This window comes from Acipenser ruthenus, chromosome 22 (genome assembly GCF_902713425.1).
Source record: "Acipenser ruthenus chromosome 22, fAciRut3.2 maternal haplotype, whole genome shotgun sequence".
Lineage (NCBI taxonomy): Eukaryota > Metazoa > Chordata > Actinopteri > Acipenseriformes > Acipenseridae > Acipenser > Acipenser ruthenus.
Genome location: NC_081210.1, coordinates 14,392,619 through 14,418,634, shown reverse-complemented (window position 1 = coordinate 14,418,634; position 26,016 = coordinate 14,392,619). Strand labels below are relative to the sequence as shown.

At 43.3% G+C, this 26,016-nt stretch overlaps 1 protein-coding gene across 4 annotated transcripts in view; it reads right to left on the bottom strand.

Moving 5' to 3' along the window:
- The window catches only part of LOC117431610 (protein cramped-like), an 81,934-nt gene that overhangs the window by 5,970 nt on the left and 49,948 nt on the right, over positions 1–26,016 (bottom strand). For all 4 annotated transcript variants that reach the window (XM_034926925.2, XM_058996005.1, XM_058996006.1 and 1 more), the window contains 8 exons: positions 23,605–23,786; positions 17,676–17,750; positions 15,234–15,315; positions 13,376–13,480; positions 8,689–8,885; positions 7,187–7,376; positions 3,023–3,187; positions 293–438 (listed from right to left, as the gene is read on the bottom strand). In XM_034926925.2, coding sequence (XP_034782816.2) covers positions 293–438; positions 3,023–3,187; positions 7,187–7,376; positions 8,689–8,885; positions 13,376–13,480; positions 15,234–15,315; positions 17,676–17,750; positions 23,605–23,786 — 1,142 coding nt within the window. The remainder of the gene's footprint in view (positions 1–292; positions 439–3,022; positions 3,188–7,186; positions 7,377–8,688; positions 8,886–13,375; positions 13,481–15,233; positions 15,316–17,675; positions 17,751–23,604; positions 23,787–26,016) is intronic.

Genomic DNA, 26,016 nt, shown 5'->3' with positions numbered 1-26,016 from the left:
GTGTGGTTTACTTGTATTATTATCTAACTTTTACTCTGAATTTACTCTGTTCTTTTGTAGTGGCAATTAAGATGATACAGGTGTTTCCTGTAGAATATAAGATTTTTGTCATTTTTCTTTATTAAATCGTGGTTATTCAAAGGAAGTCCTCCATTAGGACCTGTGTGCTTTTTCATTATGAAAACCCATATTATTGGTTCATTGAATAAACATGGTGCTGTAACACCAGAATTGAATTGGCTGCATCACATCCTGTTCCAGAATTAAAAACAACAATAAACAAGCAGCTGACCTCTCCCACGTCTGCCAGCGAGCGCGAGACGAAGGAGTCACGGGAGCTCCCGTCCAGCAGGCTGGGGCCCAGCAGAGAGGTCCCGCTGGAGTGTCCCGATGAGGCCAACAGCACCTTGCGACCTTTATCAGGAGAGATCAGGCTTGCTGGAGAGGGGAGACAATGGGAGAATTCAATTGCACAGTCCAACACAAAGTCACCATTTACACAACATACAAGCAGCAGGTGGAATACAAGACAAAAAGGCAATTTGTCCCATGAATACTTGGTTTTCTAGTTCTGTGATCTCAGAATTTTCAAATTTCAGCCCACTCACATATTTGAGAATACAAAGTATTCCAAGAAAATAATATTTGACATTAGGTAGATGTATTTAATAATAATAATATATCCATAATAATAACCTGTATTTTAAGTTACCCACATTATTTAACCCCTTCTCTGCTGAGGCCCTGGTGATGCCGTGTGCTACAGACATTTTGTGATTTTGGGACTCACCTGTTTTACATCAAAATGATTCTATTTTCCTTTTCAGATACCCCTGGCAAACCATATATTGTTTGTTTTTTTGGTCACACTCTTAAGTTTCTATTGGTGTTACATTTTTGTGGTTTATTTGGTCACGTGACCACAAAATACATCAATTACTGTAAAAAAAAAAAAAAAAAAAAAGTTTTTTCATAAAATGTATTATAACTGCATCACATTTAGAAATATTTGCATTGGTTTTCAGGGGTTTACATGCTCTAGACAGACACCAGGCCACTTTGACCTTTCCACTTTGAAATATGCAGCCCACAGTCCATAGCACCCACACCAATTTCATGTGCCCAGTACTCCGCTAAAGAATGAGATACCCTGGCAGTATACATTTTTGAAACTGCACAAAATAAGGATTTTATAAATGGGTAACATGACCTTGCATGCCAATGGTGTGTTACCCATAATCCTTCAGCAATTTGAGGTAATGCCACTGTAGATAGCAAAAATCACTTGTTTTACCTTATATTTGGACCTGTGAATCTGACAGCTTTTGTTCCACTGTTAAAAGGACAGTGGTTCTGAATTGCCCTGAGTGTCCCGAATTCAAAAATCCAAATATGTGCACCTTTATGCTAACGGTTTCTCTCTAACCAGACACAACAAGTCTGAGATACACAGTAACTATATACAAAAAACATGTGGTTCCTAATGTTTAATTTTACCTTCGGATCGCTGAACTTACATCACTGAACAAAAAAAAAAAAAAAAGGTTGCAACTAGTACCTCCCACACACTCGATACGTTACAGTGGTGTCATGTGATCAGTCAGGAGCAGCAAAAACAAGACATAGACAAATAGTCAGATGTTACTTCAAAGCTGATTTCATGAAGCACAGCTCGATAAAACAGCTACTAAATCAAAGGTAAACTTTTTTTATTATCAATCCTCATTGAAAAGAAAACAAAAGTTACACACAGACTGTTTTAAATTCATTCGGGATGTTTCACAGTACAAGCCAAAGATAGCCACCGCTTGTGTTCAAATAGGCTCTTTTTAATTGCAGTAAGATGAGAGGACAGAGTTGGAAATTAAGTCAAGAGGGAAGGAGACAGAGAGTGGTGAGGGTATGGAATAGATTGCCTAATCACGTTGCTGACGAATCACTGAGATCCTTTAATGGAATGGGTTACCTAGTCATGTTGCTGACGAATCACTGAGATCCTTTAATGGAATGGGTTACCTAATCACTTTGCTGACAAATCACTGAGATCCTTTAATGGAATGGGTTACCTAGTCACATTGCTGGTGAATAGCTGGGATCCATTCCCTTTCTAGATGGCTCATTAGAATTGCGGTCGAATTAGATCAATGACGTAATTCCATACAAGTGTGTTATTTTATTTTTTTCAAATTAGCATAAAAGCCTGTCAGATTTCAGGCAATCAACCAAAATGCAGTGAGGCGGGTCTATATAACACTAAGTTATTTTATTTAGTAAAATGTATTTTTTAGTTTTCTGTCGGGAGATTTGACAATCAGATGTACCAAGTTTACCTGAAATCACACTAAATCCCCAGAATGTTTAGAAACCCAAACAGAAATTAAATCAATATTTACTGTAGTGAAATACCCATAAGAGAAACTTCAGGGAAGACTCCTCAGTCAAAATGCATTTCACCAAAGCCACAAGCTAATAGAGATAATATATTTTTATGCAGTGCAGCATTTCAGTAGCTATGGTATCGACTGGGGTATTCTGTGGATTCAAAGCGGACAAATTACTGGAGAGCAGACTAAATCTTGCTGCATAACCATGTATTTTCATTTAAAAACATGACATCTGGTACTAGATTAAAGAAATCTGTTTGCAAGCCTTCCTTTTAGAATGTCTTGCCCTTCTTTGGTCACTTGGAAGGTGAAACTGTCCCCACCCCTTCAATGGCTTCTTACCCGTCAATAACCAACTGCTTCCACCTATTGACTACTTTCAGCCAGTAACATGACCCAGAAGACATTGCTGGGGTGAAATGACCCCAGCAGGAAGTGAAACAGTAACAGACTTCCTGGAAGGCATGGCAAGTAAACTGCCAACTTTCTTTAACCCAGTGTAGTACCAGATGTGTTTTAAAATGAAAACGCATGTTTATAAATAAATGTCTTTAAAACAACTACACATTTGAGACCTATGTAGTCAAGTGCAAATGGGGTAAGATTGAAATGGAGAGGTCCTGGGCTCCTGTACTTACACAGCAAGCAGCCCAGAGAGGAGTCGCTGGAGTCACTGGGGTACCACTGGGGGTCGTGGGTGGGGGAGGCGATCCAGCTCCTCTGGGGGCTGCTGGAGGGAGAGGGCAGACTCTTGGAGCTGTCACTGCCATTCAGTTTAGCTGGAGACAAAGAGGAGCCGCCTCCTGGGGGGAAATAAACACCAGTCATTTACAAACGAGGAGGAGGCCATTCAGCACACCTAAGCTCATCCGGTTCCTAGTAACTGATTGATCTCAAAACTTTTTAAAGTTGGGTCTTCTAGAATCCCAGTGATTCTGCCTCAATAACACCACAGCTCTGTGAGAGTCTTCTACCCTCTGCCCTAAGTCTCCACTTCCAGCTGTGTGTGTTCCTGCTTTTTGTATTGTGCGTAAAGTGTTAGCTAAAGTCAAATACTTTTTTAAAGTTTCCCCCTAATTCTTCTTTGTTCCAGGCTAAACTAATTTAGTTCTTTCAGCCTGTCTTCAGAGCTCATTTTTACACCCTGGGATTAGTCTGGTTGCTCTTCGTTGGACTCTCTCCAGGGCCACAATGTCCCTTTGGTTCTGTGGTGACCAGAATTGGACACAGTATTAACGGTGCAGTCTGACCAGTGCACGGTACAACTTCATCATGTAATGTTAAAGCTACAAACCCAAGCATTCTACTTGCCTTCTGATTGCTTAATGTGGGGTATAATGTCACTAACACAGTTAAACTCAACTTAGTTTTGTATTCATTAGAAGGTCAAAATATTCAGAATAAAGGGCTATATTGCCTTATAAAAGAGAAATTAAAGTTTTGGATCGCTCAACAGCAAAAACAAAACACATTATTATAGTTCAACTAAATCCAAGTAAAAAATACCAGTAAAGAACCCAATTATCTTCAACAGAAGTAAAGTGACTTCATGATGAGGTAAGAGAATGCCTTTCTCCTTTAAAAAGTGCTAAACTAGGTTTTTAAATCTGTGTACCTCTTATTAGCATCCTTATAAAAGATTCCCACAGTAAAATCCTGATGTAATAATGTAATAAAGCATAGTGAAAGCATAGGTAAGCATTGTAAAGCTTATATTCAAAAACATGGCAAAAGACAAAAACATGGAAAACAAACTATGAAATAGTAAAAGAAACTAACTAAATTCCATGACAAATGTTTAGACTAGAAGCCATTCTCGATGCCTTCTTTCCATCCCCAACTGATCAAGTATGAAGGATCTTTTAATGGCCACAATTTAGAACTGCTGAGTGTTTAATAGCTGTAGCTATACAATGCTGGTACATGGCTGGGATAGCCATTGGGAAAGCTGCACACTCACTTCTGTAAGGACAATATCATTTTCTTATGCTGAAGACCTTTGCTTGTATTTTATACTTTGATTTGGAAAAGATTCAAGAGGTACTGCACGTGCTGTAGCTCAGCTTGAGCCCCATTATCTTGGTGACTTGGTGTGGCAATGTGCCCCGCCCCTGTGTGCATTTGTGTGTTATATGTTGTATGTTGCGTGTGTGTATTGTAGTTGGTACACAGGATATAATGTGGGCAATGAGCACGAGTATTTAAAATGTATAATTGTATTTAGGCACGGGGATTGCACTTCACTTCACGTGCATTTAAAGTATTTAATAATATGTGAGCAAGGGGTTGCATAGATTTAGTTCACGTGCTGGGATTCAAGTGAATAATTAATTGGAATTGAATCCCAGCACAATTGTATATATAGATGCATGTTTCACTCACTCGGGGTTGGGTGTTCGGTGAGTAGTGAACGGGAGAGAGAGGAGGAGGAGTAAAATAAAGTAAAATCATTCAAAATAATTCATAACAATTGCTATTTACAATACTTGTTTGTTTTGACTCACCGTGTTTGTTTGTCTGTCCGTCCACTGTCTGTTTAGTGTTAATCTGTTTTGTTCGTCTATTTATTTTGGCCTCAAATGCCGTGTCCTGTGTTTTGTTCGACCTTTTATTTATTTGTTTATTAAAACACTGAGCGCTGCCGCAACTCAGTTACACACACAGTACATCTGTCTCTGTGATTCTTTCTGGTCTGAAGTCCTCCCTGCAGCTAGCCTGTCACACGTGGTGTCAGAAACGGGACGACAGCGCCTCCAGGACTCAGGCTAGAGAGAGTACTGCGGGGAAAAATTTTAAAAAAAAAAAAAAAGGGGCAAGGGCAGAAGACGCCATCAGGCTGCGGGACTGTATCCTGGACAATGCTGGGCTGGAGGCCCAGTCTATGCCCATAGCCATCCGGGTCCTGTGGCTGATGGACAGGGAGCGATGGGAGGCATATGAGAGGGAACACGAACAAGAGCAGGAGACTACACGCTGCTGCCACCTCCGTCGCCAGGAGACTACACGCTGCTGCCACCTCCGTCGCCAGGAGACTACACGCTGCTCCCACCTCCGTCGCCAGGAGACTACACGCTGCTCCCACCTCCATCGCCAGGTGACTACACCCTGCTCCCACCTCCGTCGCCAGGAGACTACATGCTGCTTCCACCTCCACCACAAGGACCAGAGCAGCAGGAGCTGCCTTTGCCTCCACCTCCTTCACCGCCTGGAACAGAGCAGCAGGAGCTGTCTCTGTCTCCACCACCTCAACCGCTTCCACCAGGAGGAGAGCAGCAGGAGCTGTCTCTGCCTCCACCGGCAGGAACAGAGCAGCAGGAGCTGCCTCTGCCTCCTCCACCAGCAGAGGGTGAATACCTGCTGGTTCCACCTTCACCGCTATGGGAAGATTGCTTGCCGCTCCCACTTCCACCACCAGAGGAGCTGCAGCTAAGTTTCGCAACGCCCAAGGATGCCTGCCTCGCACCGCCCAAGGATGCCTGCCTCGCACCGCCCAAGGATGCCAGCCTCGCATCGCCTGGGGCTGCCTGTTGCTCCGCATCGCCTGGGGCTGCCTGTTGCTCCGCATCGCCTGGGGCTGCCTGTTGCTCCGCATCGCCTGGGGCTGCCTGTTGCTCCGCATCGCCTGGGGCTGCCTGTTGCTCCGCATGGCTGCCGGAAGTACTGTGGCCAGAGCCCCACCAAGGGGAGCTGCCGGCTTTGAAGAAAGGGGAGGAGGTCCGGAGACCACCAACCCCAGCAGCAGTTTCGCTGCCGGAGATCATGGGGGAGGTCAGGAGACCTACTCCCACTGCAGCACGTGCGCTGCAGGAAGTGCTGTGGCCGGAGCCCCACAAAAGGGAGCTGCCGGCTACGAAGAAGGGGGGAGGTCAGGAGACCACCCCCCAAGCAGCCTTTCCACTGCCAGGACTGCCCCGGCTGAAGGAATCAGTCTGGGAGCTGTCAGCACGTCTGCTGACAGCATGGCCAGTAGCAGCCTGGCTACTGGCAACATTGCCGCCCATGAACCCCTTGAAGTCCCTGTTCTTGGCCCAGGACTTTGAGCGAGACTTTGGGGATTTTAAGGGGGGAGGGAGGTGGCCGTTGAAGACATGTGTGCTGCGCACAAGTGGGGGTATATGTGGCAATGTGCCCCGCCCCTGTGTGCATTTGTGTGTTATATGTTGTATGTTGCGTGTGTTAATGTTGGTGTATTGTAGTTGGTACACGGGATATGATGTGGGTAATGAGCACGAGTATTTAAAATGTATAATTGTATTTAGGCACGGGGATTGCACTTCACTTCACGTGCATTTAAAGTATTTAATAATATGTGAGCAGGGGGTTGCACAGATTTAGTTCACGTGCTGGGATTCAAGTGAATAATTAATTGGAATTGAATCCCAGCACAATTGTATATATAGATGCATGTTTCACTCACTCGGGGTTGGGTGTTCGGTGAGTAGTGAACGGGAGAGAGAGGAGGAGGAGTAAAATAAAGTAAAATCATTCAAAATAATTCATAACAATTGCTATTTACGATACTTGTTTGTTTTGACTCACCGTGTTTGTTTGTCTGTCCGTCCACTGTCTGTTTAGTGTGAATCTGTTTTGTTCGTCTATTTATTTTGGCCTCAAATGCCGTGTCCTGTGTTTTGTTCGACCTTTTATTTATTTGTTTATTAAAACACTAAGCGCTGCGGCGACTCAGTTACACACAGTACGTCTGTCTCTGTGATTCTTTCTGGTCTGAAGTCCTCCCTGCAGCTAGCCTGTCACACTTGGGTATTGATGGAGAGGGCTGGCTCCCATTGTCTTTGACTCACCATACTGTGCAGAGTTAATAGCCAGCTCAATGATGGAGTCGCTGATGTGTGTGGCTGGCTCTCCCTGTGACAGCACATCCTCTGGGGGTCCTGGCAAGGAGATGTCCAGCAGTGACGAGACGTTGGGAGGAGACAGGAGAGAGCTGGGCACCTCGGATGAAGAGGTAGACGTCCCGTTATGCAGTGTGGACTGAAACACAAAACACAACCAGTCATTACGAACGCTAAGACAAGGGTTTAGTTTTGCCAATAAACATTTTGAAAATCCATAAATGATACAGCTCTGTCAGCTGTTAGTTTTCGTTTATGTGTTACGATGCAATCTCAAACTGGCTCGATGCCAGCTGTTACTTTTCAGTTTATGTGTCACGTTGCAATACCAAACTGGCTCGATGGCATTCCGGTTCTAAACATCTGAGGTTGATGTGTGGAGTGTAATGTGATAATGAATACATGTCCCAATGTTGGTTCCCTGTCCTTGTTAGCTTGATAAACAGCATGCTGTACCATTCACTTCAACATACTGTAGCAACAAAAACAGGTCTCATTCCAAAATCCCCGACTTGTCCTAAAGGCACAGGTACACATTTTTCAAAATGTTTCATTGCACCGAACAGGGTGATTTCTGTTAATATTTATTTGAAACACACTCTTCTCTAGCATTACAAGGAACAGGCATTAAACACTCAGTTGGCAGATTTGTTTTTTGTAAAATCTCTAAAGGTATTATGTGCTGATCCACGGTTATCTTTAGGCCACTCACACTTAATTGCATAAAAAATATACCAGTGTGGTGTTGCCATTTATTTAGTTTTTGCTTTCTTCATGGAACTCTTTCACACTTATGAACCGGAATCAATTAGCACCTTGAAATGTAATCGCCCACAAATAAAGCCCTTTATAATCTTGAAATTGTAGTAAGAAAACGTTAACAGTAGGATAGGACCATAATGTATATGAAAACGCTAGTCAAAGCTGGACTGTTTTCTAACATGTTTATGGGGTTATAATGGTGAATGTTATACACACACGTCTATTTGGAATCTGCAATGTAGCGATGAATGTTATACACACACATCTATTTGTAATCTGCAATGTAGCGATGAATGTTATACACGCACATGTCTATTTGTAATCTGCCAATGCCTACTGTATATCTGCAATCTACTTCATAGCTGCCCACACAAACTGATGATGATATCTCACCTTCAATCTTCCTCCAAAGCAGACCTGTATGTCAGCTTTTACAATGGGTAATATTTTGTGCTCCTAAAAGACAACAGGTGATACAGGTAAAAAGCACCTTCATAAACCGGTTGTTGAGGGTTCAATTTCAGTCCTAGTGACATCACAAGTTTGGAGCACTCCTCAACAGAGCTCAGAATCACGCAGTCAGGTACACCAGAGTGCCACTATTAACCAAACCGTAATTTAGTGACCAAAATTGAATCCAGTATGAAGTGCGGTCTAACCAGTGCAATGCAATGGTCCAGAGCACTCACCTCTAATGGGCTGAGATCAGCTTTGTTCTGTTCTGGTAACTCTGGCCCGGTCTCCACTGTGATGGTGCCTGGTGATAGCTCTGGTCCCGTCTCCACGGTGATGGTGCCTGATGATAGCGGAGTTATTTCTGGTGTTCTGTCAGGACCATCGCTTCCGGGGATGATGCCAGCGGACTTAGCTGCCAAATCGATTGCACCTGTGGAGAAGGCACATAATACATATATTCTAGGGGTGTAAAGATACACTAATCTCACGATACCTATCACAATATGCAGGTCAGCATATAATATGCATCACAATGATTGTCTTGATTGGCCACTTGTATGATGCATAATGAGATCAAATGGGCATTTAAATGATGGGCCATTCTGTCTTCATTCAAGAACCACTTTGTGATATACATTGAGCTATGTTGTGCTTTTGTTCTTGTATCACGATACTGAATATACACACTTCAAGTACGAAAGTATCACAAATCATCCATATATGTTGTTAGAAAAATAGGATCTCTCATAGATTCGTGGTAATTAAAAGAAAGGTGGGACAACACCTGTGGAATAAAAAACAGGAACTTTCTTTTGGTTAGTGTTACAGAACCCCCTGCAGTTTTTAGAAGAAAGACATTACTGCTGCGGTATCCTGTGTTGTCCATATCACAGCAATTATTTTTAACCCTTTGCAGTCCATTTATTAATTGCGCGTCAGGCACGCCAGGTCTAATTTATTTTCACACGCGCAGTTAATTTTAGACACGCTGTTTAAAAGTTTTTTTTTCCACAGTCAAACGGGTTTAAAAGGCACTGCATATCAACAAAGCACTCATTAGACATCTCCAGCCCCGCCCCACCCTTTCGTTCGCTATAGCTTTCACCTATGTAAGAAATAATTAATAATAAAAATAATAGTCGTACATACCGACCAATCATCTCCTGATCACTCGTTTTTATCACCAAACTCCTCAATAATGTGATCCAAGTCATTATTTTATTACTATAAACATCTGAAAAAAGCTCTGCAAATGTCCATGATAGTCTCCGTGTGCTGACGCACTCAGCCAGCTTGTTTACTATGACCGCCCCGTTATCTGATACCAGGGCCATGTATGACTATTCATCAGAGGCGCCTTTTTTTTTTTTTCTTTTTTTTTTGACTTGTCTCGGCTCCTGTCGCTCCCACTTGGCAATTGAATGGTTTTCTCGGCTTTTTCCGGAGAAAAAACGACTAGAAACCCATTTTTTGCGTTGCTATAATGATGTCGGACCCAGTCCGACAAAGGACCTGAGAGGAATAACTGCAATGCCGGACGCAGTCCGACAATGGACCACAAAGGGTTAAGAACATAAGAAAGTTTACAAAGGAGAGGAGGCCATTCGGCCCATCTTGCTCGTTTGGTTGTTAGTAGTTTATTGATCCCAGAATCTCATCAAGCAGCTTCTTGAAGGATCCCAGGGTGTCAGCTTCAACAACATTACTGGGGAGTTGGTTCCAGACCCTCACAATTCTCTTTGTAAAAAAGTGCCTCATATTTTCTGTTCTGAATGTCCCTTTATCTAATCTCCATTTGTGACCCCTGGTCCTTGTTTCTTTCTTCAGGTCGAAAAAGTCCCCTGGGTTGACACTGTCAATACCTTTCAGAATTTTAAATGCTTGAATCAGATCACCACGCAGTCTTCTTTGTTCAAGACTGAATAGATTCAATTCTTTTAGCCTGTCTGCATACGACATGCCTTTTAAACCTGGGATAATTCTGGTTGCTCTTCTTTGCACTCTTTCTACAGCAGCAATATCCTTTTTGTAACGAGGTGACCAGAACTGAACACAGTATTCTAGGTGAGGTCTTACTAATGCATTGTAAAGTTTTAACATTACTTCCCTTGATTTAAATTCAACACTTTTCATTATATATCCATGCATCTTGTTGGCCTTTTTTTTATAGCTTCCCCACACTGTCTAGAGGTTGCTCCTCTAAATCAGTACTTTCTGTTTTCTACATGTTAACCACTTCCTAATCCATGTGCATTTATTTCCTTGAATCCCTACTGCATTCAGTTTGAGAATTAAACTTTTATGCAGGACTTTGTCAAAAGCTTTCTGGAAATCTAAATAAACCATGCCATATGCTTTGCAATTATCCATTGTCGATGTTGCATCCTCAAAAAAATCAAGCAGGTTAGTTAGACACCATCTCCCTTTCCGAAAACCATGCTGACTGTCTCCCAGGATACTGTTACCATATAGGTAATTATCCATTTTGGATCTTATTATAGTTTCCATAAGTTTACATATAATAGAAGTCAGGCTTATTGGTCTTAGTTACCTGGTTCGGTTTTGTTTCCCTTTTTGTGGATCGGTATTACATTTGCAATTCTCCAGTCTGTCGGTACAACCCCTGTGTCAAGAGACTGTTGCATGATCTTAGTTAGCGGTTTGTAAATAACTTCTTTCATTTCTTTGAGTACTATTGGGAGGATGTCATCCGGCCCAGGGGATTTTTTTTTATTTTAAGAGCTCCTAGTCCCTTTAACACTTCTGCCTCTGTTATGCTAAAGTTATTTAAAACTGGATAGGAACAGGTTGACATGTGGGGCATGTTGTCCGTATCCTTCTTTGTAAAAACTTGTGAAAAGTAATCATTTAATATATTTGTTATTTCTTTTTCTTCATCTATGATTTTGCCATGTGTGTCTCTTAGACATTTAACCTCCTCTTTGAATGTTCTCTTGCTGTTATAATATTGGAAAAACATTTTGGAATTGGTTTTAGCCCCCTTAGCAGTGTTCATTTCTATCTCTCTCTTGGCCTTTCTAACTTCCTTTTTGACTTGCGTTTGCAGTTCCAAGTACTCTTTCTGTGTGCTTTGTTTTTGGTCCCTTTTAAACGCTCTGTAAAGTGCCTTTTTTCACTGAATATTTTTTTAAATTGATCTATTAAACCATTTTGGCCATTTTGTTTTAGATTTAGATTTGTCTACTTTTGGTATGTAACTGTTTTGTGCCTCTAGTACTACATTAAAAAAAAAAAAAAAAACAGCCATCATTTTTCTGTGGATGTTTTCTCTATTTTACTCCAGTCTACTTTTGTTAGTCTCTGTTTCATACCTTCATAGTTTGCTTTTCTAAAATTGTAAACCTTAGCTTTAGTCATTACTTTTTGGGTTTTAAAAATCACTTCAAATGAGACCATGTTGTGGTCTGAGTTTGCCAATGGCTCTCCGACCTCTGTTTTAGATATTCTGTCTTTGTTATTTGAAAAGACTAAATCAAGGCATGCCTCCCCTCTAGTTGGTGCCTTTCAGCATAACAACATTTCAACATAACCCCAACTATTTTGATATTTGTATCCACAAACACAGCATATGTAACTCAACTAGAGAATTAATTTTTTTCAACATTTAGGAACATTCAGGAGAAAGATCATTTTTCTTTTAAACATCACAGTGTATCCTGATCACACTCCCTCCTGCAGCAATGCTGCTGCTCTGATTGAAACCAGTGGCATGGTGTGGGAGCCAGCATTGCTGCAGGAGGGAGCATGAACTGGATACAGTGCGATGCTTTGAAGAGAAATGATCTCTCTCCTGGCGAACGCTCTCGAGTGAATGTTGAGAAATGATCTCTCTCCTGGCGAGCGCTCTCGAGTGAATGTTGAGAAATGACCTCTCTTCTGGCGAACGCTCTCGAGTGAATGTTGAGAAATGACCTCTCTTCTGGCGAACGCTCTCGAGTGAATGTTGAGAAATGATCTCTCTCCTGGCAAACGCTCTTGAGTGAATGTTGAGAAATGACCTCTCTCCTGGCAAACGCTCTCGAGTGAATGTTGAGAAATGACCTCTCTCCTGGCAAACGCTCTCGAGTGAATGTTGAGAAATGACCTCTCTCCTGGCAAACGCTCTCGAGTGAATGTTGAGAAATGACCTCTCTCCTGGCGAACGCTCTCGAGTGAATGTTGAGAAATGACCTCTCTCCTGGCGAACGCTCTCGAGTGAATGTTGAGAAATGACCTCTCTCCTGGCGAACGCTCTCGAGTGAATGTTGAGAAATGACCTCTCTCCTGGCGAACGCTCTCGAGTGAATGTTGAGAAATGACCTCTCTTCTGGCGAACGCTCTCGAGTGAATGTTGAGAAATGACCTCTCTTCTGGCGAACGCTCTCGAGTGAATGTTGAGAAATGATCTCTCTCCTGGCGAACGCTCTCGAGTGAATGTTGAGAAATGATCTCTCTCCTGGCGAACGCTCTCGAGTGAATGTTGAGAAATGATCTCTCTCCTGGCGAACGCTCTCGAGTAAATGTTGAGAAATGATCTCTCTCCTGGCGAACGCTCTCGAGTGAATGTTGAGAAATGATCTCTCTCCTGGCGAGCGCTCTCGAGTGAATGTTGAGAAATGATCTCTCTCCTGGCGAACGCTCTCGAGTGAATGTTGAGAAATGACCTCTCTCCTGGCGATCGCTCTCGAGTGAATGTTGAGAAATGTATTGCTCAGCTGATTTATGACCCATGATGTGTGATTGAAAATGTAAAGAGTGTCGGCAACATGTTTAAAAATAAAACAGACAACACGGGCCACAGCACAGGTAATGGAATGTGTTTCTTGTAAACATTGCAGGGTGTTCTGTAGATTAAAATAGTTATATCCTAATCTGAAATATACAGAAACCCAACATGCTGAAGACAAAGTGATTCCTTACTGGAGAGCTGGTGGGAACATGGTGCAGCAGTGCCGTGAGAGGAGAGGGGGCACGACACGGCTGCTTTGGACAGAGGGGGCTGGATGGGCCGGAATGAACCCGTGCCTGTAACACATGAATCATTACAGCAGTTAAACACACATGAGCACATACCCACTATAATCAATACACACCAGCACATACCCACCGTAATCAATACACACGTGCATATACCCACCGTAATCAATACACACCAGCACATACCCACCGTAATCAATACACACGTACATGTACCCACCATAACACTATGTAACACAGTTTTTGTTCCTGGGTAGTAAGTGTTATTTCCTAATTGCTTATGCCTCAAAAGTATAGAAAATGGCTATTATTCACCACAAACTTTGCTTTTGTGACCAGGACAGTGATATTTTGAAATTGACCTATTTCCAATGAGAAAACAGGCAAATATGTGTCTTTTCGTTCACATAAAGTCAGAAAAAAACAACATATGAATCCAAATTAACATGTATTTATACTAAAGTAATACAAAAATGACTGCAAAAGATTTAGAAGTGAGTAGTTTTGAGATTTACGATTATACTGTAAATCACTTTCACGAATCAGCCCACAAATGTAGTCTCCCATCATGTTCTCGTTATACTGTCCTTGGTAGCGGCGTTCAAAGTCCAGTATATCCTGGTGGAAGCGCTTGCCTTGCTCCTCCGAGTACGCTCCCATGTTCTCCTTGAATTTATCAAGATGAGCATCAAGGATATGGACTTTGAGGAACAACCTACAGCCCATTGTGCCGTAGTTTTTCACCAGATTCTCAACCAGCTCCACATAGTTTTCGGCCTTGTGATTGCCCAGGAAGCCCCGAACCACTGCGACAAAGCTGTTCCAAGCCGCTTTCTCCTTACTAGTGAGCTTCTTGGGGAATTCATTGCACTCCAGGATCTTCTTTATCTGTGGTCCGACGAAGACACCGGCTTTGACCTTTGCCTCAGACAGCTTAGGGAAGAAGTCTTGAAGGTACTTGAAGGCTGCCGACTCCTTATCTAGAGCTCTGACAAATTGTTTCATAAGGCCCAATTTGATGTGCAGTGGTGGCATCAGCACCTTCCGGGGGTCCACCAGTGGCTCCCACTTGACGTTGTTCCTCCCCACAGAGAACTCGGTCCGCTGTGGCCAGTCCCGCCTGTGGTAGTGCGCCTTGGTGTCCCTGCTGTCCCAAAGGCAAAGATAGCAGGGAAACTTGGTAAAACCGCCTTGGAGACCCATCAGGAATGCCACCATTTTGAAGTCTCCTATGACCTTGATGCCATCTCAGAAAAATGCAGATATGTATCCACTTAAGCAGCTGGAACTAAACTGAACTGGTGGGCTTAAGGCCCCTGTATTACTATTATGTACTATTTATATTACTGGAAAGTTCTAGAAAGTTCTAGAAGTTACTCCAAGTTTACTCAGCACTGAATCTATCTGGAATGTTCTGAAAAATAGGTAAATTTCAAAATATCACTGTCCTGGTCACAAAAGCAAAGTTTGTGGGGAATAATAGCCATTTTCTATACTTTTGAGGCATAAGCAATTAGGAAACACTTACTACCCAGGAAGAAAAAAAAATAAAAAATGTGTTACACGGTGTAATAATAATAATAATAATAATAATAATAATAATAATAATAATAATAATAATGAGGTTTAAAACATGTCATGTCTTCATTAAAGGGCTTGGTAAACATTATAGTTCCTTCTGTAAAAATGGTTGCTGAAAAAGTTAGCATCCATTAAACATCAATAGAGCTAAATGTAGACATACTGAAAGAAACTACAATGCAATGCCAATGAAGTGAAAACGAAGTGGAGGGAAGGCTACCTGTGGCAGAAGAGTTGGAGAGGATGGAGAAGGAGCACACATGCTGGGAGGGCTCTCCAGTCGTCCTGGGGAGCAGAGTTCTCTATAGAAACAGGACAGAAGAACACAAGAGCATTTATAGACGAGAGGCAGCGATTCAGCCCAGCAGTGCTCATCCCATTGCTAGGAGCTAATCCATCTCAGAGCTGTGTCAAATTGGGTCTTAAAAGATCCCAGTGAATCTCCCTCAACATGAGTAGGTAACCCATTCAGATCACTGTGACCTCAGCCCACACATACAGTGCCTTTCATAAGTATTCACCCCCCTTGGACTTTTCCACATTTTGTAGTGTTACAACCTGGAATTAAAATTGAATTAATTGGGATTTTTACCATTTGATTTACACAACATACTTAACACTTTGAAGGTGCAAAATATGTTTTATTGTGACACAAAAGTTAATTAAACAAAAAAAAAAGATATTTGTTGGTTGCATAAGTATTCATCCCCGAGTCAATACTTGGTAGAAGCACCTTTGGCAGCAATTACAGCCGTGAGTCTTTTTGAGTAAGTCTCTACCAGCTTTGCACATCTGGATCCTGCAATTTTTGCCCATTCTTCTTGGCAAACTTGCTCAAGCTCTGTCAAGTTGGATGGGGACCGTTGGTGAACAGCAATTTTCAAGTCTTGCCACAGATTCTCAATCGGATTGAGGTCTGGGCTTTGACTGGGCCATTCTAAGACATTCAGGATCTTGTTTTTAAACCACTCCAGTGTAGCTTTGGCTGTGTGTTTACGGTCATTGTCCTGCTGGAAGGTGAACCTCTGCCCCAGTCCCAGGTCTCTTGCAGACTGAAAAAGGTTTTCCTCTAGAATTTCCCTGTATTTGGCTCCATCCATCTTGCCCTCAATTCTGACCAGTTTCCCAGTCCCTGCCGATGAAAAGCATCCCCATAACATGATGCTGCCACCACCATGCTTCACCGTTGGGATGGTGTTCTCAGGGTGATGAGCAGTGTTGGCTTTGTGCCACACATGGCGTTTTGCGCTAAGGCCAAAAAGTTCAATTTTGGTCTCATCAGACCAGAGAACCTTTTTCCACATGTTTGCTGTGTCTCCCACATGCCTTTTGGCAAAATCCAAACAGGATTTGATATGGGTTTTTTTCAGCAATGGCTTTCTTCTAGCCACTCTTCCATAAAGCCCAGCTTTTTGGAGCGTCCAGGTTATAGTTGTCCCATGGACGGTTTCTCCCATCTCAGCTGTGGATCTCTCCAGCTCCTTCAGAGTTACCATTGGCCTCTTAGTTGCTTCTCTGACTAATGCCCTCCTTACCTGGTTACTGAGTTTTGGTGGACGGCCTTCTCAAGGCAGAGTCGCGGTTGTGCCATATTCTTTCCATTTTTTAATAATGGATTTAACGGTGCTCCGGGGGATGTTCAAAGTTTGGGATATTTTTTTATAACCCAACCCTGATTGGTGCTTCTCCAGAACTTTATCCCGGACTTGTTTTGATAGCTCCTTCATGATGCTGTTTGTTTAGATATGCTCTCTAACAAACTCTGGGGCCTTCCAGAAACAGGTGTATTTAATCTGAGATCATGTGACACTTCAATTGCACACAGACTCCATTCAACTAATTATGTGACTTCTGAAGGCAATTGGTTGCACCAGTGTTTATTTAGGGGTGTCACAGCAAAGGGGGTGAATACTTATGCAATCAAGACTTTTCAGTTTTTTATTTGTAAATAATTTTGAAAAATATGTAGATGTTTTTCCCCACTTCGACATTATGGACTATGTTGTGTAGATCAGTGACAAAAAATCAGAATTAAATCCATTTTAATTCCAGGTTGTAACACTACAAAATGTGGAAAAGTCTAAGGAGGGTGAATACTTATGCAAGGCACTGTATATAATGTAATAATGTAAATGTGATGTGATTAATAGACGGACAGGCCCCTCCTTAAATACCAAGCGCCTAGCGCCCACCCCCCCAGCTGCCACCCCCCACCCCGACGCCCCCCACCCCTGAGCCCCAATCTCCCACCCCCCCACTCCCAGCACTCACCTCCCATCTCCCGGCCCCTAGCCCCCACCCACCCCCGAGCCCCCATCTCCCAGCCCCCACCCACCCCGGAGCCCCCATCTCCCAGCCCCCACCCACCCCCGAGCCCCCATCTCCCAGCCCCCACCCACCCCGGAGCCCCCATCCACCCCCGAGCCCCCATCTCCCAGCCACCACCCACCCCGGAACCCCCATCTCCCAGCCCCCACCACCGAGCCCACACCCACATCTCCCATCCCCCACCTGACACCCCTCACCCCGACGCCCCAATCTCCCACCCCCCCCACTCCCAGCACTCACCTCCCATCTCCCAGCCCCTAGCCCCCACCCCATCTCCCAGCCCCCACCCACCCCCGAGCCCCCATCTCCCAGCCCTCACCCACCCCTCGCATACCTGTACTACCAAGGGTTTGCGGAGGTGACGGTTCCTGAACTTCCTCTGTTTGGGTAGAAAGATGTCCGACTGCATCTGGAAATAAACACACTTCTTAGAACAACATGTCTAATGCAGTTAAAATGTGAAAGTCCATTCTCCAACATGCTGTTTAAAGCCAACAGATTTCAATAGGGGTGAACTACTTTGGGATGGATCATCATGAACAAAAACTGATGGGTGGAGTGAGAAAAATAAATCATAGACTTAAAACACCAAACAACCATTATCCTAGCAGTGGGCAATATATCTAAAAAAATATACCATGATATCAAGACGATATTTTATACGTATTTTGCCAAAAACACGAGTTATGTATTCCCAAAGTTACCCAAATGTTACATAATTCAAATGTATACGTTTTTTTGTTTTATTCTTTATTTAAAAATATTAATTGTAATACATGCAATAAACATTTATGTGGTTATTTTATTCTTCACGGGCAGTGTGTGCGCATACATCGTTACAATGAGAGAAGCGTGTAGGTTCACTGCACAGGCAGTGTGTGTGCGTACATCGTTACAATAGAGAAGCGTGTAGGTTCACTGCACATGAACGTAGAGGTACAGCCAGTCTTCTAGTGCAGGAGGAGTGGAGAGGTCGAGTGGGTGTGTAGGGAGAGATGAGGGTCTGGAGGTAGCTGGGTGCAGTCTAGTCAAGGAGTCTGTTGGCAAGTACAAGAGTCTTGAACTGGATGTGAGTGGTGATCAGGAGCCAGTGGAGTGAGCGGAGCAGTGGAGTTGCGTGGGAGACGCGAGGCAGAGAGAACACCAGGCGAGCCGTGGAGTTCTGGATGAGCTGGAGCGGACAGGTGGCGGACGCAGGGAGGCCAGCCAGGAGGGAGTTAGTAGTCTAGGCGGGAGAGTACCAGGGCCAGGACAAGTAGTTGGTATGATAATGTAGAACCTAATTCTAGAAAAGTCTAGAAAATGCTGGATTGTAGATGAACATTCTTAGAGAGTATAAAAGGGTTAGGCAGAGGATGATTGCTGTCATTACCAATAAGCCAATAAGGGAAAAAGTAAAGAGCTATCTGCTTCTACTGAAGACCTTAGGCAGAAAATTATTTCTTGTCATAAAGCTGAAGAAGGATACAAGAAGATTTCCAAGCATTTGAGTATCCCAATTTCAACTATTGTTTCTATTATCAAGAAGTACAAGACTCATGGTACTGTCACAACACTCCCTCAGTCTGGAAGAAAGAAGGTTCTTTCACCAAGAACAAGTAGAAGAATTGTGAGGAATGTTAATAACAATCCGAGATTGACTGCCAAAGATATTCAAAATAAATTGGCAGCAAGTGGGACTGGGGATTCTATTTCAACCATAGGACGAGTATTGCATGGTGAAGGTCTCAATGGTCACAGGCCAAGGAAAAAGCCATTGGTCACGCTGACAGTAGTTACGTTTGGAGAAAGTCTGGTAAGGTGTACAAGAAAAGAACACCACACCTACTGTCAAGCATGGAGGTGGTAATATCCTTTTATGGGGCTGTTTTTCCTCTAACGGCACAGGAAATTTAGTTCCAATACATGGTCAAATGGATTCCATAGCATACCAAAAGATATTGGCCAATCATCTGAAACCCTCCGTTACAAAACGTGGTTTAAAGCACAACTAAAAAAAATAATATCATTGTATGTAAAAATAATGTGATATCTTGTAACAATTCTAAGTCGCCCTGGATAAGGGCGTCTGCTAACAAGTAAATAATAATAACTAAGAACATAAGAAAGTTTACAAACGAGAGGAGGCCATTCAGTCCATCTTGCTCGTTTGGTTGTTAGTAGCTTATTGATCCCAGAATCTCATCAAGCAGCTTCTTGAAGGATCCCGGGTGTCCGCTTCAACAACATTACTGGGGAGTTGGTTCCATACCCTCACAATTCTCTGTGTAAAAAAGTGCCTCCTATTTTCTGTTCTGAATGCCCCTTTATCTAATCTCCATTTGTGACCCCTGGTACTTGTTTTTTTTTTCAGATCAAAAAAGTTCCCTGGGTCGACATTGTCAATACCCTTTAGGATTCTGAATGCTTGAATCAGATCACCGCGTAGTCTTCTTAGTTCAAGACTGAATAGATTCAATTCTTTTAGCCTGTCTGCATACAACATGCCTTTTAAACCTGGGATAATTCTGGTTGCTCTTCTTTGCACTCTTTCTAGAGCAGCAATATGCTTTTTTTAAGAAATGAAGGTCAATCCTTAAGACAAATCGCAAGAACTTTGCAAGTGTCTGTAACTGCTGTGGCCAAGACCATCAAACAATTTGAAGAAACTGGCACTCATGAGGACCGAACAGGCCAAGGGTGACCTCAGAATCAGAGAACAAGTTTATTCGAGTCAAGTCTGCGAAACCGGCGATTAACTGCCCCTGAAATACAAGCTCAGATAAATGCTACTAGAAGTACAGATGTTTCAACATCAACTGTTCAGAAGAGATTGCGTGAAGCTGGCCTAACTGGAAGAATTGCTGCAAGAAACCATTGTTAAGAGTGCAGAATAAGAGGAAGAGACTTGCCTGGGCCAAACAACACAGAAACTGGACGTTTGAGGAGTTGAAGTCGGTCTTATGGACCGATGACTCAAAATTTTTAATATTTGGGTCCAACCGCCGAGTATTTGTAAGATGCAGAGAGGGTGAGCGCATGAGTTCTGCATGTGTGGTTCCCACTGTCAAGCATGGAGGAGGCAGTGTCATGGTCTGGGGTTGCTTTGCTGGTGACAGAGTTGGTGATCTTTACCAAGGCCATGGCAAGCTCAACCAGCATGGCTAACATAGCATACTTCAGAGGCATGCCATTCCATCAGGATTACGGCTAGTTGGGCAGTCCTTCATTCTTCAGCAAGATAATGACCCGAAACACACCTCAAAGTTGTGCAAGAACTATCTGGCGAAGAAGGAAAGTGAAGGACAACTCAATCTAATGACCTGGCCTGCCCAGTCTCCAGACCTCAATCCCATAGAACTTGTATGGGACGAACTGGACAGAAGAGTCAAAGCAAAGCTACCCACAAGTGCCCTACATCTCTGGGAATTGCTGCAGAAGAGCTGGGAAGACATGTCGGGTGATTTCCTGCTGAAACTTGTTAACCGAATGCCTCGTGTTTGTGAGGCTGTTATTAAGGCAAAGGGTGGCTATTTTGAGGAATCCAAGATTTAGAGACAATTTTCTTGAACATTGCTTTGATACTCCTTATGTTTTGTTTTGTATATTGTAACGTGTTTTCATTTTCAAGTATTTACAGAAACGTATACGACGTAAAACATTGTCAATTATGAAAAAAACCTAGTTTCCAGCAAGTGTACTCAAACTTTTGACTGGTACTGTATATGCAGTAATTTATAGAAAGCAATTTACAGTAGATGCCGGTTATTAGCAACCCTGATAAAGACAACTTTCGGTTATTAACAACATTTCCCCAGGAACCAATCCCGTTCCATTGACTTTAATGTGCATGCATTTCGGACATTAGCAACTGTGCCGCTTAATGACAACTTTTTTTTTACAATTTCTATGGCTGCGGCTCATGAATACATTGCATCGCAGCATCTGTTTATGTATCAGCTTTCACAACACAGCTGTACACTTATTGAGTCTGACTGTCGTTTGTCATCATGGCTTCAAAACATGTAGAGTCTGTAGACCTTTCTATAGCCAATGAAGTTCAGATTCTGGAGGCACTACGTGAACCTGGTGCAAAACAAGTACGGGCAGCAGAAAAGTTTGGCATCTCAAAATCTGTCGTATCCCGCATTTTGAAATTGGCTACGACGCTGCACGCAAAATTGAGTGATTTACAGCTGGAGGTGGCGAATCGTAAAAAAACAAACAACATTGGACAACTACTTCTTTTAAAATGATGCTTCTGTATTAAATGTAAGTCCCGTATACCAAGAGTGTTTACTGTTTAAGGATATTGATAGTACGTTGTTGTACTACTATGTGTACAATACAGTACCGTTGTGTGTGTGTGTGTGTGCTTTTTTTGTTGTTGTTGTTTTACACATCCGTGTAGCATTGGTAAACAGTTGTTTGTTCTGATATTTGGTGTTTTTCATGTTTATTTTTTAACACTGTAATGAACCAAGACGTGTATTTCAGTGCGCTTTTTCTACAAGTATAGTATACATTGTTTTTCCATATACAGGCACTTGAAAATGTGGCTTTTCGCTTAATAACAATGTTTCACTGGGAACCGAGAGGTTGCTAATAAGTGGCATCTACTTACAAGTGGCAGCTGCTCGCCGAGAGGTTGCTAATAAGTGGAAGCTACTCGCTTCCCCCAAGATGACCGACTTCCGGTTCTCCTGCTGTTGAGACCGCACAGAGGGGAACGCATACTACCCCCCTTACACAGCGTCTTTTCAAAATGTTTTTATTTTAACGTTTAAACTATGTATTTTTAAAAGTTTAAACGTTTATTAAATTAAAAGGAATCTAGCACCCCTAAACTGGAACAATTTTGCATTGAAGAATGGTAAAAAATCACTAAAGAATCATGCCAAGACAAATATCCTAATCGTTTAAAAGAGGTTATTACTTCTAAAGGTGCCTCAACTAGTTATTAATTTCATTTTCTTTGTCAGGGTATGAATACTTTCAAATTAGCATTTGTGGAGTTCTGCAAAAAAATTGCTTAAAAACTTTATTTCCTCATCCACAAAAGCAAAACTTTTGCTACAAAAGATTTTTCCTATAATTATTTACTTTTGAGAAATGTCTAGAAATTATAAATTTCCATTGGGGTATGTAAACTTTTAACTACAACTGTGTGTGTGTATATATATATATATATATATATATATATATATATATATATATATATATATATATATATATATATATATATATTGTAACACAGCAGGGAGGGGGTTAAAGCCTCCCTGAGTGGAAAACATGTGCAGAATGCACATTTGTTTAGTTTAATTGTTTTGGTTTATTGTTTCATTGATTTGTTAATTGTTTTATTATTAATTATCCCCTGCACCTGGTAGCTATTGTTAAATTAAAACCAGGTGCAGGGTATTTAAGAGAGGCAGCTAGTCTGCTCAGGGCTGCTAAGGAGAAGGAGACAGAAGAGGTGCTCTGTCTCAGAGTAGCCAAAGTAAATAAAAAGTAAGTGTGGTATTTAACCAGTGTTTTGGTGTAAGGACGGGGAAACAGCTTAGCTGTCCCGTGGTAGTCAGGGTGTACCTGTTTGTTTAGTTAGTGCTCGTAAAGAGCTAGGTGTTTATTTTGTGTTTGTATTTTGTTTTGGTGTATTAAAAATAGCGCACCAGCGCTTAAAAAATCCATTCCAGTGTGTTGGGTCTATTTTTAAAGGGGCAACGAACCGTGTGAGTTGCAATTCTATTACAATATATATATATATATGTTTCAGTGCCTCTGTATTGTCAGCTATTGAAAGAAATGATTGAAATAAAAACTAGTCAATTTATCTCCAGTTTTCCTTACACAAGTTTTTTTTCTTCTTATAAATTTGCAATAAACAATGTAAATTGGTGCTGCCAAATGAAATCATGTCCCCACTTAATTTAGAGCTTGTGGGGCAAATGCTACGAATGATGAAGTTCTGTGAGCACTGACTGTAAATAATATTTATAATCCCCTTATAAATTATATCAATCATCTTGTATAAAGCTAGAGTCTGCTGCTAAAAGAGATGTATTTTTAATGTGTGTGTGTCGCACACTTAGCTTGTGATTCAACTGCTTTTCAAAACTAGGACTGAGAGCCAATCCCTGAATTAGTATGGGCTCTCGTTCACATCAAAATCTAATATTCGGCACCAGTGGATGATGGATCTTCACGTGTTTCATTCGATCCCATTTCAATGTACAGTGTCTGGGAGGCAGCCCTGGCAGATGAAGTGCAGTCAGCACACTTACGCTGATGGAGTCCAGCTGCTGCCTGAAAGCCAGCTCGGCCTCTTTGTTAGGGGAGAACATCTTGCCGTGCCGGCTGTTGGGAGGCAGTGTGGTGGGGACGGCAAACACGCCGCTGTCCACATCTCCACTGCTTGTGCCAGCGCTGCCCGGAACCACCAGAGACCGGGGCAGGTTCCGTACACCTGCAGGCAATGACACGGGAGAACATTAGAACAGAAGAAAACCTAAGAACTGGTTACTAGTAGATGATTGATCACAAAACTCAAGCATAGACACACACAGAGGTTTAGATCTGACTATTCTAACAATGTCCCCACGCGTTTGGGCCTGTATAGAGTCACATAATCACACCAGATCTTCAGTGATCCCCATAGATCACGTGTGAATCACTTACACCAGGGCTGGGTTGCACCAGCTATACGTCAGTTTGTCCGTAAGTTAAGTAAAGTCTCCAGTAAGTGCTTAGTAGTTACTAGTTAATTGATAACTAAACGCTGTCCTATTTTCGGTTGCACCACACATACTTAAGGCAGACTTAGCTAGTTTGTTACTAAGAGCGGATACTCCAAGTCGATTACGTGTTCCCTTTATAGTAACCAATCAGCACTGAGGATGTTGGAGCACGGATGCTGCTGATCAAAACAACTCCAACATAATAAACTGTAATTATTAGTAGTCGTATCCGGATCCTACAACGCGTCTATTACAGCGAAACCACCACCGTGCGTCCATCACAGCGGGACCCAGTACAGTGCAACCCCACCACCGCGGGACCCAGTACAGTGCAACCCCACCACCGCGGGACCCAGTACAGCGACAGACCACCACCGCGGGACCCAGTACAGCGACAGACCACCACCGCGAGACCCCAGTACAGCGGCAGACCCCCACCACCGCGGGGACCCAGTACAGCGACAGACCCCCACCACCGCGGGGACCCAGTACAGCGACAGACCCCCACCACCGCGGGGACCCAGTACAGCGACAGACCCCCACCACCGCGGGGACCCAGTACAGCGGCAGACCCCCACCACCGCGGGACCCAGTACAGCGACAGACCACCACCGCGGGACCCAGTACAGCGACAGACCACCACCGCGAGACCCAGTACAGCGACAGACCACCACCACCGCGGGGACCCAGTACAGCGCGACCCCACCGGCGCGGGGACCCAGTACAGCGCGACCCCAGTACAGCGCGACCCCACCGGCGCGGGGACCCAGTACAGCGCGACCCCACCGGTGCGGGGGACCCCTTTACAGCGCGGCCCCACCGGCGCGGGGGACCCCTTTACAGCGCGACCCCACCGGCGCGGGGGACCCCTTTACAGCGCGACCCCACCGGCGCGGGGGACCCCTTTACAGCGCGACCCCACCGGCGCGGGGACCCCTTTACAGCGCGACCCCACCGGCGCGGGGGACCCCTTTACAGCGCGACCCCACCGGCGCGGGGGACCCCTTTACAGCGCGACCCCACCGGCGCGGGGACCCCTTTACAGCGCGACCCCACCGGCGCGGGGACCCCTTTACAGCGCGACCCCACCGGCGCGGGGACCCCTTTACAGCGCGACCCCACCGTCGCGGGGACCCCTTTACAGCGCGACCCCACCGGCGCGGGACCCCTTTACAGCGCAACCCCACCACCGCGTGACCCAGTACAGCGACAGACCACCACCGCGTGACCCAGTACAGCGTCAGACCACCACCGCGTGACCCAGTACAGCGACAGACCACCACCGCGGGACCCAGTACAGCGACAGGCCACCACCGCGGGACCCATTACAGTGCATCACTGCGCAAAGCTTTGTAGCTATACTGGTGCCTGCCCGAGATGCATTCAGGGTCTGAAGTTATTGTGAAGTAGCTGCCTGGTTTGTTTCAGGTTATTGTTATTCTTTTTTTTTTTCTTTTTTTTTTTACACATTACCTTAACAAGTTGTTCAGTAAAGATGTATTTTCCATGCAGAGTTTTGGTAAAGGACACTTCAGAAGCAATTCATGTTCAAAGCACTTTTTTTTTTTCTTCTTTATTTATTTTGGTACTGTATGCCAAATAAAAAAGTCAAAACAAAGTGAAAAGACATTCTGCTTCCCTCTCTAACAAAAATAGTTTCAGGTGTCACACTAATATCTGCTCGGTTGGAAAATAAAACTTTAAATAAAAAATACATTATTAATTATTATAATAATAATAATAATAATAATAATAATAATAATAATAATAATAATACTGGCTTCAGGAAAGAACAAAACAACTCCTAATTACAAGAGGGGATAGCAGACATACAGATACAAGTGCTCACATCAAATTAATAAAAATTTACATAATTAATAAAATAAAGTGCAGTTCCAAAATATATAAAATAAGTAAAGCAAAAATGAACAGTTACAAGACCACCGCTGTACTACAGCA